General features: G+C 41.8%; 2 protein-coding genes across 2 annotated transcripts; one reads left to right on the top strand and one right to left on the bottom strand.

The window, feature by feature from the left end:
• Positions 1-962: 962 nt before the first annotated feature.
• prdx1 (peroxiredoxin 1) lies at positions 963-4907 on the bottom strand. The gene is made up of 6 exons (XM_084546637.1): positions 4587-4907; positions 2956-3072; positions 2651-2804; positions 2438-2560; positions 1815-1945; positions 963-1432 (listed from the first exon to the last, which is right to left on the bottom strand). The coding sequence occupies exons 2-6, from the start codon at positions 3059-3061 to the stop codon at positions 1350-1352; spliced, it is 597 nt and encodes a 198-aa protein (XP_084402763.1). The 5' UTR covers positions 3062-3072; positions 4587-4907; the 3' UTR covers positions 963-1349.
• Positions 4908-7847: 2940 nt separating this feature from the next.
• On the top strand, positions 7848-11797 carry LOC311489093 (nuclear autoantigenic sperm protein-like). Its single transcript, XM_084546007.1, has 14 exons — positions 7848-7966; positions 8095-8205; positions 8550-8630; positions 8744-8856; positions 8947-9222; positions 9306-9388; positions 9475-9551; positions 9642-9715; positions 9839-10027; positions 10543-10715; positions 10967-11032; positions 11124-11234; positions 11318-11451; positions 11588-11797. The coding sequence occupies exons 2-14, from the start codon at positions 8105-8107 to the stop codon at positions 11592-11594; spliced, it is 1485 nt and encodes a 494-aa protein (XP_084402133.1). The 5' UTR covers positions 7848-7966; positions 8095-8104; the 3' UTR covers positions 11595-11797.
• Positions 11798-13564: the final 1767 nt, after the last annotated feature.

Consider the following 13564-nt stretch of genomic DNA (forward strand, 5'->3'; position numbering starts at 1 on the left):
TAAAAGTAAATAATTTGAAAATATTTTCTCAGCTTAATATAGTGTGGTTTTATATTTTCTAAATCATAATACATGTGTCTAATACATTGAGAGGACTGACAAAGGTAGTTATTAGTGGCCAGTTCTACTATTAATTAATGTATATTAAGTGTAACAGCAGCAATAACTCATTAATTGATGCCGGCTTGCCTTTGTTTATGACCTTTGACCTTTTTCACATCAAACATATTGACTTGTCATGGTTGGGAAATGACGGCCACATTCCACTCAGTTGATCTGCTAGTTATTTGCTTTGTGCATGTTGGTTCACGGTCATTGCATGCTGGGACATAATGCAGCAGAAATACACCTGTGCTACTCGGATAAGTCAAAATATCGGCCATACACTGATACCATGACACTACAACACTTTGACAGGAGACATCCATGATTTGTATGTTTGGTTACATCTGTGCTTTTCATCCCATGACAAATCAACACCTCTGCTGTGAAGTACTGCCATTTAAAAGTATGAATTAAACAATTTACTGAACATCGTCATAATTCAGCACGCGTCACTGAATGTTCTCAGAAGATAAAAAAGGTACCTGTTTGAGTTTTCTAGCACCCTTTTCACCACTCAGTGAAGTTTCTCCTTCAGTTTTAAAAGACTGGTAAAGATCTCCGTGTGGTCCCCACCTGAAACTCACCTGAAATTAGGGGAATTTGTTCAGATTATCCTGGCAGTGAGTGGTTCTCTAACAATCCATAAACGGCAAGAAACTTGAGTAGGTCTCCCGCAATTTTTATATTGTTTTGTTAGTTAAACCATGTCCTATAACTATTTATTGAGATAACAAATCCATTAAGTATAAGGAACTTATCTGCTACTCTCTCTCATTTTGAGGCATTTCAAGTTACTAAAAATGTCTAACATGCTTCATTTTATAATATCATAAATGTGAAGTATTTCATAAGATGGGTGGTTTACAATGATATTTATTTAGATGAACTGTAAAAAATACAATGTAATGAGCAGATGTGACTCTGGCTTTATTCCAGTAGAAATGTTTGTATGGTCCTTTGTTTCTGAGAAAGTTGAGGAATGACATGAAAGAACAAAAAGACAGTAACGCTGCCAGACAGTGAATATAAGATATGTAACCACAGTGGAGTAACACAATTATATGCTTGAGGCATAAGTGCACTATTCACTCTACAGACAACAGAGCACACACAACATTTTGACTACAAAAGAACATGTCCTAATCACTCCTCTGCGGGCAGGGTGGTTGAATTAAATATTGGTGGAAATGTAATCACAAAATGAAATCTCCTAGAGCAGGCGGCAGACACTGGCTGTGGGCTTATTACTGCTTGGAGAAGAAGTCTTTGCTCTTTTGGACGTCAGGCTTGATGGTGTCACTTCCTGGTTTCCAGCCGGCTGGGCAGACTGAAAAGATAAGCCTGTAATGAGTCCTGGCCGGCAGATGAAACAAGAAAGACGTGCCAATATAAGGCACATGTACAGTTGAAAACCTGCCCTGCTTTGGCTGTAAAACGCACAAGTGTATCAGAAGTTTGGTTGCATAACGTGAAATGTGACGGATGACACCTTAGTTATTGCCCTACTTTAAGTCAACAATCATTTCTCAACTTGTAAAATGCACATGAACCTTTGAATGAAGTCTTTGCTGCCTCTGGCACAATTATTTTCTATACAGCCAATGCCATTCATAGATTCAAATAACATTTAGGCTTATTTTGGTCACAGCTTTTAATTATATCACTCACACTATAACAAGTAATCAAACAGAGCTGAAGCAGTAGCTCACCTTCTCCGTGCTTGTCTGTGAACTGAAAGGCTTGGACCAAACGCAAGGTCTCCTCAACAGAGCGTCCAACTGGGAGGTCGTTGATGGTGATCTGCCTCAGGATGCCCTTGTCGTCAATGATGAACAGACCCCTGAGACGGAGAGAAAGATCATTTCTTAGGTCTCCAAAGTTTTATTACCAGTTCCTGAATAGCACAGTAACTGACAGCAGGAAACTGAGTATTCAAAGCTCAAAGCTTTAAACATCATGCACATAAAATCTTTTCTTGGCAAGTCCCTCCTTTTTTTTTTTTTTTTAAGAACTATAATTGGCCTTATCTAACATTTGCAATCTTAGCAGTCACTTGCATTAGGCAAACACACATTAATAACGTCAATGGAAAGTTTTTTGTCACAAACTAAAGTATCTCTACTTTGTCTCTAGGCAGTCCGCTTCCTCTCTCATCTACCACACATTCAACCAAGCTAAGTGGTCACTGTCAACACTTGTACACAGACAGGAAGGCTTACGTAAGTGGAACAAGTACATAAGTATACAGCTTCTCTCCAAGAATGATTTGATTGAGCAACACTTAATCAAATCATTCTAATCTCAGGGGAAGCAGCCACCACCTTAAACCCACCTGTAGGCGATGCCCTCATCCTCCTTCAGGACACCATAATCGGTGGAGATGGTGCGCCGTGTGTCAGATATCAGGGGAATCTTCATGGCACCTAAGCCACCCTGCTTCCGTGGTTTGTTGGTCCTTTGAGAACACAGCAAGAAAATGTGAGGACTCTGTACAAATGAGTGAACGCACACAACGAATGTTTAAAATATAAAGCCTCGTGAATACCATGCAAAATGAGAGTAGTGCGAGTCAACAGAGGCAGCGAGGACCTCACAGCCAATCTTCCTGAATTCGTCGGCCGCATCGCTGAAAGCGATGATCTCAGTGGGACATACAAAGGTGAAGTCCAGTGGATAGAAGAAAAAGACGACATACTTTCCTGCAGCAAGGAAAAAAATATCAACAAGGCCACTGAATTAGTCACATTAACATCTAATTAATTCTTTAGTAGTGTAAAATTCATGACTGTTCAATACACTGCAGCATCATCAAAGCACCCGAGAGGAGGTGACCCGCAGATTGTGGTATACCTCTGTAGTCTGACAGCTTCACATCCTTGAAGTCTCCGTCTGGCATCACCGCCTTGGCTGTGAAGTCTGGGGCCAGCTTTCCAATTTGTGCATTGCCTGCAGCCATCTTCAGTCAGACTGGATTACAGAAGAAGGAAAAGGTCTGTGTGTTACACAAACTGCTCACAGAAATCTCAACTGTGCATTGTCTTGTGTGTGTGAAGTTGTGAATGAAAACAGTGTTTCCTCATTTACAGGACAAAAGACAAGAATGGAGGAAGTAAGACATAAGCCACACTGTACAATTATTCTGTTTGCAATAAAAAGCACTGTGCATTTTATAGATATACATTCATAGATACACTTCATTTACTGCTAAATGTGTTCTGTCGCCATAGGGTTACATATGTAACCCTAAGCCCATATTTAATACAGAGCTGTATACTGTATATGATTGTTAGATGAGACTATATTGCAATTTAAATGCATTTAATTAGGTAAATAGTCTTTTTAAATTTTTTATTCAGCCTTTATTTAAGGTTTGTCTCATTGAGATCAAAGATCTCTTTTACAAGGGGGACATAGCCAAGAATGGTAGCAGTTTCAACAGGAAGTAACACAAAATCACTGAGCTGCATGACATAGAAAAGCTCAATTAAAACATCTGCACACAAACCAGCTGGACTAAACAGATTTCATCATCTTTTTAAACTCATTCAGGGATACTACAGTTTGAAAAAACGCCGTATTTCCCATTCCCATTAGTGGTGACCAACAATGACAGAAAATGAATAAAGTTGCTGTTCACATCGATAACAAGCCACTTCACTGAGACGATTTCGTGGTTTTCTTGAGAAAAAACAACTAATAGTTCAACTAAAGCTAATTTACTAGAACAGAATCTGTTTACTTTGTGACATGATAAAGATAAAACAAGTAGTATAACGCTCAAATAATGAATAATCACCTGCCATTTGCAACCTTAAAGGTGGATCAAATAGAGATATTTTAAGCATAAAATGCATCTGTACAAATATTAGGATAATATTGCTGGATATAAAGTGAATACTACAGACTGTCCTCTTACTGTAAGTTGTCTATATTTCAGTGCAGAGTGTAATTAAAAGGCTCATTTAAAGCTCAGACATCTCCGACAGCTATTATTAAAGCAGCCTGCACTTAAACCAGGGTACTTTAACTATCAACAACCGAAACCTATCAACCCTTTCCCACTTCTTCTCTCGGTTCACGGGTGTTTCCGCATGTCTACAGACAGTTCCCAACGCTTCTACATGAATTTGTGTTCATTTTCAGTTAAGGTAGAAATATTATTACGCCCGAGTGCGTGTTTGAGAACATCCGCAAAGACACCAAAAATGTCGAAACTTTCTTTAAAGAACCAATTTATATTAGCATCTGTCAATGGAAAGTAAGGCAGACCATCGATAAACCTCTTACATTTATAAAATATTGTCGTTTTTCCAAATGAACGGTATTTTGATTTTGTTGAGGGAAAAAAACACTTGTTGAACTCAACTACGAAAATGGCTTGAAAACCCGTAAATAACTGAACGCTTCACAGTACAATGTCTAATTTAAAAAGTAATAAAGAAAGAAAAAAATATAACTAAATGTAATTTTGAAACACATACCTAAGTTTGAATCACGGGACACAGACACGAGCGGAGAGAGTGCAGGAGCTGCAAGCTCGACCAGGGACCTTATATCACTGCTCACATCTCGCGAGAACATCACTCAGAACGTGAACATGTCTCTCAGTTTAGTTCATCGTTTCAACTACTCGACTACACAGCATGACTTTGCAGTTTCCTTGTCAGGTTTCTGTGAATGCCTGTTCCTTCGAGAAACCACACATGGTAGAGTAAGGATTGGGTAACACCAGGAAGAGCAGAACTCCGGGAAAAATCTGACGTTGCTTTTAAATAAGGCTTTGAAATAATGACAGAGGCACTTCTCTGACCATTCTGTTTGTGACTGTAGTCATTACAGTCTGCTTCAGTGCATAACAATGAATTATTCATCTGAAACTAAAAAGAGCAGCTTTCTATCGGCTTGCAAGTTCCTAATCCAGGTTTACAGCCCAGCAGGGGTCAGAGTCATGAGGTTTCATCGTCATATGACTGTGGATGGACTCAACCCATTATCATCATGAACAGACATTTAATAAGTCTTTCATGTGGCTTTTTCTCTCTGCCCAGGCCTCTTAGTGCTTTATCAATGAGTTACTTAGTAACTTTCCTGCTCATGAAACAGAGCACTGGCTGCACCAATCCATCTGCATCTCAAGCAATCTACATTTTTTTAAACTCTGACTGAGTTTGCTTAGGACTCCAACAAATGTGTAGCCTGTTGTCAGGACTGAGGCAAAACTTTGTCTAAAATGGGCTCATGTTTTACATTAGTATCTGTTGAAAATTACAGTTAAGTACTTAAAGGGCTGACATATTTACAGTTCGTCAAGGGAGCACAAATCATGCGGGTTTTTTTCATATATATTAAAAGTTTGGACAACCATTTTCAAGAAGATAAATCAGATCCTTTAGTGGCACTTCTGCTTTTTTCCATCTTATCACAACATCTTGTTCTTAACCAGTGGGCTGCACAAGACATTTTTCGCTTTCATTTCCTCCTCCCTGACTGCACCTATATTGACTCAATGATCAGGCAAAAGAACAACACGCAATGTCTTTTTCATACTGCCATTTTCACACTAACAGCTGTGAGGTAATGAAAGGGAAGTAAAACTGGCATTATTCTATCTGGTCAGGAAGTCGGTTCTAATTACTTAATTACATTTTAAGTGTGCTGGTTTTGATCAAATCTCACAGAACTCCTGATTCCAAGCCAGGCAGGTTGGTTGTGTTACAGAACCCTTCTGGTTAAAGATTGCTGGATGATCTGATGTCACACCGATATATATATCTGTTGACTCCACAAGACAGTTGTGAAGACTCTGGAGAGTCATCTGTTCTACCACGGGGTTAATCTAATTTACAACCAAGCCTAATGGACTGTGTATGTGTGAAAGGAAAAAAAACAATGGACGCAAAGTGAAGCTGATTTCAAAGGCCAAACAGGCGACAATGTATTTTCAGTGTCTTTGCTGTTTTTATATTACAATTATTTTATGTATGATTAGTGAAAGCAGATCAACTTATAGTAACAGAGATTATCTTTTTAGTAAATAAAAATGAAATATAACATAAACTGACAGCTTTTTAGTCCAGAAAATTAAGCTCATCGTGTGTTTTTCTGTGTTTCAGGTACCTCAGTCCATGTAAATTTAGTGGAGAGGCTGTTGTTGTCTAAAACAGCCCCCCAATCCCATCTCCTTTCTTTGCTGTCACCAAGCGATGTCTCTGCACGCTGTTGCCATGGCACTGCATCAAGGGCCAGATAAGAGAGGGGACATTCAGTAACCTCCTGTTAGAAGCACCGCTGTGGACTAGTGATCAAACACTGCCCTCTGTTCATCTCCTGTCTCACAATATGCCCATAATTAGTGCATCTGCTCCACTACTGATTCCAAAGCAGACGGATGTTTGAAGAGCCCTTGTGGGTCTATCATCCTGGATTCATTCAGCCCTACAGAATATCAGAGCAGTTGTCACTGTCACAGATGTGATGAATTGATCAGCTGTTTCAAAATAGTGTTACTTTTGATCCGGTATTGGAAAATGGATGCAGTTCTGTGGACATTCATGTAGCGGTATACTGTACAGTATATCACCGTTCTGTCAACACTCATATTCGCTTTGTGTATGGGGATAGATTCAGCACTTAATTTGCTTGATTTAACACAAAGACTGGAAACAGGAGAATCAGCAAGATTGTCCTAAGGTAACAAGATCCACTGAGCAGTATATCTAAAACATAATCTGTAGATAGTTAGTTGAGACTGCATTTCCTACAATATTGTTTTTTTGCTTGAGCATTTACCCAAACTAGCTACACTCATCCTGATGCTACCACATGAGATGGTATGAATAAACTCTAGTGTGTGGTGCAGATTTAATTGGGCATTATAGCTGTTAATGCCACTTTTCCTAATGAGGACAGTGTGAGGGGTTTCAACAGTCTTGTCACAGTGGGAGGCTGATTGGGTGCCAGGTTCAGGCTTGTATTGGCGAGTGAAGTCAACAAGAGGAGCCCAGGGGGGGAGGCTGAACAATCCCTCACAGCAGGACATGACAACAGCATACCAGGCACGTACACAAACCTGTAGAGTTAACCTTACACACACACTTATACCACCACCACAATCTCAGTTCACCTGGCATAAAGTACCAGGTATGATTATACTAAAAACTTTAATAAACAATAGTAATATATGTTGCACAACATTGTGTAATATAGTAGGCTATAGCAAAGCATTGTATAGCAGAGCATGGCATAGCATTGTGTAGTAGGCTACAGTATAGCATAGAATAGCAAAGTAAGTAAAGTATATAGTACAGCATAGCACAGTTTAACACAGTGTAGATGAATCTGTAGTTCTAGTATTTATAACAGTTGTGATTGTTCATTCATTTATTCATTCATCTTCTGTAACTGCTTGTCCTGTGAAGGGTCGCTGGGGGTACATCCTGGACAGGTCACCAGTCACAGGGCTCAGTTGTGACTGTTATTATAAGTAATTTATATGTGATTGTTGTCACATATAAATTACTTATAGTAGTAAAATATTTTAATGTGTGTTTCTGTACTTTGGTTTGCCATGAATATTACTACTGATAACAGGAGCAGTTGTGGCGGTGTTGTCGTGTATTAGAAGTAACACCATTAGTTGAACTTTAAGTCAAACTGAAGTACTCTGTGCCTTTAAGAATTCTCCCGCGCTGGTTCGCGAAGCCGGAAATCAACCGGAAAGGGAAGGCATATTTCGCGCCAAATTGAAACAACAGAACAATCAGGCTGAGCGGCGGTAGAGCTGACACACACACACGCACGCACACACACACACCTCCGGACCCCACTTTTAACCTTTCAGCCGTTGTTTTTCTCAGTCAAGGTATGCAGTAACATTTTGGATATTATAACTAACTCTGTGCTTATAACGTGAACTTACTGTCTGGACTCGGTGGCTGTTTCGTTTTTGGTTATCGAGCTGATCTGAACAGTTGTTTCCCTTCTGATCAGTGTCGCTACCATGGAGGAGGCCAGCAAGCTAATTGGCACCGGCAAGAAGCACCTGGTGATGGGGAAGGCGGTGGAGGCGGTGAGCGCCCTGCAGGAGGCCTGCGGCATGCTGTGAGTTATCAGCAGTCATGAAGTGACAAACGGACACCTACAGACAGGCTTAATGAAACAACTACCATCTGAAAGGCAGACATCGTCCATTTAGAAATGCTTTATGGCGTAAAACTGATAATACTCGGGCATATGTAGTAATGTATAGAACTAATATTATATGGACTAATAATAATTCTGTAAACAAGATGAATAGTAAGTTCTTGGCCCTTTTAGTGCGAAGGTTAAGGTTCATAATGCAGATCATATGAACTGTGTGCAGTTATCACCTCAGCTGAACCCCAGAGAAGACAAAATGACTTTTACGTGGATGATCTGACAACCAGTCTTTATTTCTTTTTCAGAGCAAAGAAGTTCGGAGACACAGCAGACGAGTGTGGAGAAGCCTTCTACTGGTATGGAAAAGCACTACTGGATTTGGCACGGTATGTTTATATTTACAATTTTATTTTAACCTCATGAGTTAATGGTTCATTACAAAATGAGAATGTACAGTTTAACCAAAGAGAGCAGACCTAAGAGATGTTTTTCTTTTTAGGATGGAGAACACAGTCCTGGGTAATGCTCTGGAAGGAGTGCCTGAGGAAGAGGAGGGGGAGGAAGAAGAAAAACCCAAAGACTCCAACATTGAGGGAACAGAGAATATTGACGGTGAGGAAGTGGTGCAATATTTGGTAAACTGCTTACTCCCGTCTTTCTATGTGGGAAGCTCGTCCTGACTTTACTCTCAAACCTGAACAGAGAAGACCAGAGACGAGCTGAGGGTTCAGGTTTATGACGCCATGGCAGAGAAGAAAAAGGAAGAGGGGAAGGAGATCGAGGAAGCAAAGAAGGCAGAGGCTGGAGATGAACAGAAAACTGAAAAGGCAGAAGGAGACGAGGAAAAGAAGGCTGACGTTGATGAGGGCAAAGACAAGAAGGCAAATGAGACTGAGACGGACGCTGCTGTTAAGGCAGATGAGGAAAAATCAACAGAAGGGGAAAACAAGGAAGAAAAAACAGCTGAAGAGGAAGCAGGTATTTTTTTTCCCCCCACAGAGAATTTGGTTGCAGTGGTTTGTTGGCCAGTTTACTGAAACCCATGGAATTTTCATTTTTAGATGGTGAGGAAGAGGATGACGATGAAGCAGAAATGGACGGCGATGCAGAGGAACAAGCTGAAGGAGAAGGCACTGCTGAGAAGGTACTGGACAATCGGCTCGAGTAAAGAATACCTCAGCCGAACATGTGATGCGAGTGTCGGCTTTTAAATCTGCGGTGTTTTTGCAGGACAGCGACGATGAGGAGGTGGGGAACCTGCAGCTGGCCTGGGAGATGCTGGAAGTGGCTAAAGCTATCTACACAAGGTAGCGCTCGCTGCATACAGATCCACGGTTGTTGATGATGGGAATTTCAGATTCAGTGCTCTAACTTTTTAAAAATGATTTTCTAATAAGGAAAGACACTAAGGAGGATCAGCTGATGGCAGCTCAGGCTCACCTCAAGCTTGGGGAAGTTTCTGCTGAATCGGGTATGAAGGCGCCGTCAAACAGACTTACAGTTTTGGCATTACTTCACCTATTATCCGCCCGAATTTGTCTTTTATTTTCACCGTAAATCATCCAGTGATGAGTTTCTTCCTTCCGCTTCTCAGGAAATTACACCCAAGCACTGGAGGACTTCCAGGAGTGTCTGAAGCTGCAGGTGAAGCACCTGGACCCGGACAGCCGGCTGCTCGCCGAGACTCACTACCAGCTCGGTGTCACCTACAGCCTGAACTTTCAGTACAGTCAGTCCATCGAGGCGCTGAACAGCTCCATCTCCGTCATAAAGAGCAGGCTGGGTAAGGGTCGGCTAGTATTCCACTAATAATCAGAATATAGATGTTTCATGTGACCAACCTAATCAGAACACACTGGGCTGTACCAGTCCAATCCAAAGGGGTTTTATATGGGATTAAGAGGGGCGGTGTAAACCTTTTAGTATCCTTTCAGTAAGGAAACGTTTGCGGTATCTTAATTTACATAATTGCGCCACAATGGGGTAAACATCATACAATACGAGGAGTTTCTAGGAGCAACACAAACGTGGCAGAAGCAAAACAAGATGTTCCAACAAGTATTTTAAAAGATGTAATAAGACGGACTTGATGAAGACGTTAAATGTGGTTCTGTCTGAGTTTATGGAACTAATTCAGTCGTCAATGAAGTTGCGGGGGATCTTATCAGATTATTTTGACATCCATAGAAGTGATTAAGTTAGAATGTCCAGTCAGGTTGGAGGAAAAAATATTCTCCATGTAAGCACAGTTGCCCTCAGATGGTAAACCAGTTTTTGTCTTCTACTTCTATATTTCAGAAAAACTTCAGGAGATGCTCGACAAGGCTGAGGGTCCAGAGGCTCTGCCAGATGAGAGGAAGGAGATGGAGGAGCTGAAGGCCCTGCTGCCAGAGATCCAGGAGAAGGTGGAGGACGCCACTGAAGGCCTAAAAACGGTGAGCTCTGCTGCAGAGGCTGTGAAGGGTGTGCTGGTGAGTGTGGGATGCTTCACGATTTTATGAAGTCGCCGTTCCGTCCATAATGCTCGGTAGTTTAACCTAGACGATTCAAACATTTGGGAATGTTTCGCGGCATCACTGATGACTGGGTATAAACTGGGCTGTGATGCTGAAGCGGTGCTTTTCAGTTCGTTTCTAGAGATGTGTAGTTTGGACCCTAATTATCCCAGTTCATTCTGTTGTGCTCTCATTTGACCCCGTTAACCTGCAACATGTTCTTTCAGGATGGAGCCTCCACTTCCTCTTCATTCCCTGGTTCCACTGTACAGAACGGCGACTCGAGTTCAGCAGTAAGTTGAACATTCCTGTTCTTTTTAACTTGTGTTGCACACACAACATGCTCGCTAAGAGTTTTTGTATCACACCTTGTTTTCCAATCAGGTTATTGGCACATCAGCCAATGGAGTAGGTGCAACCAACGGAGTCGGCTCAACCAACGGACACGCCTCCACAGCTCAAGTCTCTGACATCTCCCACCTGGTCAGAAAGAAGGTGAGGGAGCTAAATTTTATAACTAGAGGAGAAAAATGCACATAAAATCAGTGTAACGAACACATTGTGGCGCTGTATTTCAGAGGAAACCAGAGGAGAGTCCAGTGAAGGAGGGCGTTGTCAAGAAGGTGAAGCAGGCTGAGGATCAGGAGGCTCACACCAACGCAGATCACAAAGCCAAAGGAGACGCTAACGGACACACTATGGAAGTCGAAAGGTAATATATAATTACTGAGGTCATCTCAACGCAAACTGGACCACTGTGCTGTTACATGAGTGATTTTTTTTTATTTATTTTTTTTTTATACATGACAAATACAAACAGTCCAACTCAAATGTGTTCTCTCTTTCAGTAAGTGAATCCAGACCGCTGCAAGTTTTGACTCTGTACAAGAAGACGACGACTAGTGTGCCAGCTTCCCTCTGTTGAAGAGTTCTTACACTTGTTTGCTGTTGTAAATATGTGTCTTTTTCTATACATGTTGTTATATTAATGTTTGTTCACACGTGTGACATAAAGTTGAATAAAGACTGTTGAATAAACCTTGTCTGATAAAGCTTTGTTACAGCTACCGATCAACCATGACCGTAAATGTGAGTCTGCAGTCAAATACATTTAGCACCCACCTCTTCAGACTGCTTCTGGTAACTGGAGGCTTGATGGAGTATTCCAGTTTGAACCGTGTCCTAAAAAACAAAACTTACTGACACGTGGACCTGAGTGAACTTATTAGTTCTTCTAGGAGGTTGGAACCCTTTTTCTCTTCAGCTGCTCATCCAGGATGTGGATCTGTTGCTCAACATCTCAAAGGTGCACTATTTGGTGGACTGGAGACCATTTGGGTACATTCTGAGCATCTGTGTCGGTAACTGAACCCAACCCTAATAGCCTTCTCTATAAACTGGAAATGCCATTTTGCCTTGTCATAGTAGGAAATGAACAAGTGTGTTGGTTTACAGTCATAGTTTAATTGGACTCTAAATGGAACTGAGCCATCATTCATTCACCTGAGCTCCCCCTACTGCGACATGTCAATGTTATTGAGTTTTTCATGTGCAGAACCTACTTGTCTTCTATATCTCTGCCCAGTTTAATTTAAAAATTGGCCAAATGAGCAACAATTGGAAATAATACATCAGGCATAACATTATGACCACCGACAGGTGAAGTGAGTAACACTGATTGTCTCTTCTTCACTGCACCTGTTAGTGGGCGGGATACAATAGGCAGTAAGTGAACATTTTATCCTCAAAGTGGATGTGTTAGAAGCAGGAAGAATGGGTAGGCGTAGGGATTTGAGCAAGTTTGACAAGAGCTAAATTGTGATGGCAAGACAACTGGGTCAGAGCATCTCCAGAACTGCAGCTCTAGTGGGGTGTTCCCAGTCTGCAGTGGTCAGTATCTGTCAAAAATGGTCCAAGGAAGGAACAGTGGTGAACCAGTGACAGGTTCATGGGCGACCAAGGCTCAGTGATTCATGTTGGGAGTGAAGGCTGGCCTGTGTGGTCCAAATCCAATAGACGAGCTACTGTAGCTCAGATTGCTGAAAAAGTTAATGCTGGTTCTGATAGAAAGGTGTTAGAATACATAGTCCATTGCAGTTTGTGACCATGGAGCAATGGAAGGGCGTGGCCTGGTCTGATGAATCAAGGTTTTCACGTGGATGGCTGGGTGCGTGTGCGTCACTTACCTTGTGCACACATGGCACCAGGATGCACTTTGGGACGAAGGCAAGCTGGCGGAGGCAGTGTGATGCTCTGGGGGGGATGTTCTGCTGGGAAACTTTGGGTCCTGCCATCCATGTGGATGTTACTTGGGCACGTACCACCTACATAAGCACTGCTGCACACCATAAACACCCTTTCACGGAAATGGTATTCTCTGAAGGCCGTGGCCTCTTTCAACAGGATAATGCACCCTGCCACAAAGCGAAACTGGTTCAGGGATGGTGTGAGAAGCACAACAAGTTTGAAGTGTTGACTTGGCCTCCAAAGCATCTGTGGCATGTGCTAGACAAACTACTCCGATCCACGGAAGCCAGCACCTCACAACTTCCTGGACTTTGAGGATCTGCTGCTTACATCTGGGTTCCAGATACCACAGCACATCTTCAGGGGTCCAGGGGAGCCCATCCCTCGACGGGTCAGGGCTCTTTTGGCAGTAAAAGGAGGACCAACACAGTATTAGTAAGACGGTGATAATGTTATGCCAGATCGGTGTTCACAGACTCAAACACTCATTGTTGGCACATCACAGAAGAACAGGTGTGGCTAATTGCAGTAATCCTATAGCTCTGGCCCATTTCAGCGTCCAGTGTCAGGCTGTTGTA

This window comes from Chelon labrosus, assembly GCF_963514085.1.
Source record: "Chelon labrosus genome assembly, chromosome: 6".
NCBI lineage: Eukaryota > Metazoa > Chordata > Actinopteri > Mugiliformes > Mugilidae > Chelon > Chelon labrosus.

Excerpts from the sequence above, each read along its gene's own strand:
- prdx1 (XM_084546637.1), bottom strand. The coding sequence starts at position 3,061 with ATGGCTGCAGGCAATGCACAAATTGGAAAGCTGGCCCCAGACTTCACA. Across the intron at positions 1,946-2,437 it reads GATGAGGGCATCGCCTACAG|GGGTCTGTTCATCATTGACG; the intron begins GTGGGTTTAAGG and ends TCTCCGTCTCAG. Across the intron at positions 1,433-1,814 it reads CACAGACAAGCACGGAGAAG|TCTGCCCAGCCGGCTGGAAA; the intron begins GTGAGCTACTGC and ends TTATCTTTTCAG.
- LOC311489093 (XM_084546007.1), top strand. The coding sequence starts at position 8,105 with ATGGAGGAGGCCAGCAAGCTAATTGGCACCGGCAAGAAGCACCTGGTG. Across the intron at positions 8,631-8,743 it reads GCACTACTGGATTTGGCACG|GATGGAGAACACAGTCCTGG; the intron begins GTATGTTTATAT and ends TTTTCTTTTTAG. Across the intron at positions 9,223-9,305 it reads AACAGCTGAAGAGGAAGCAG|ATGGTGAGGAAGAGGATGAC; the intron begins GTATTTTTTTTC and ends TTTCATTTTTAG.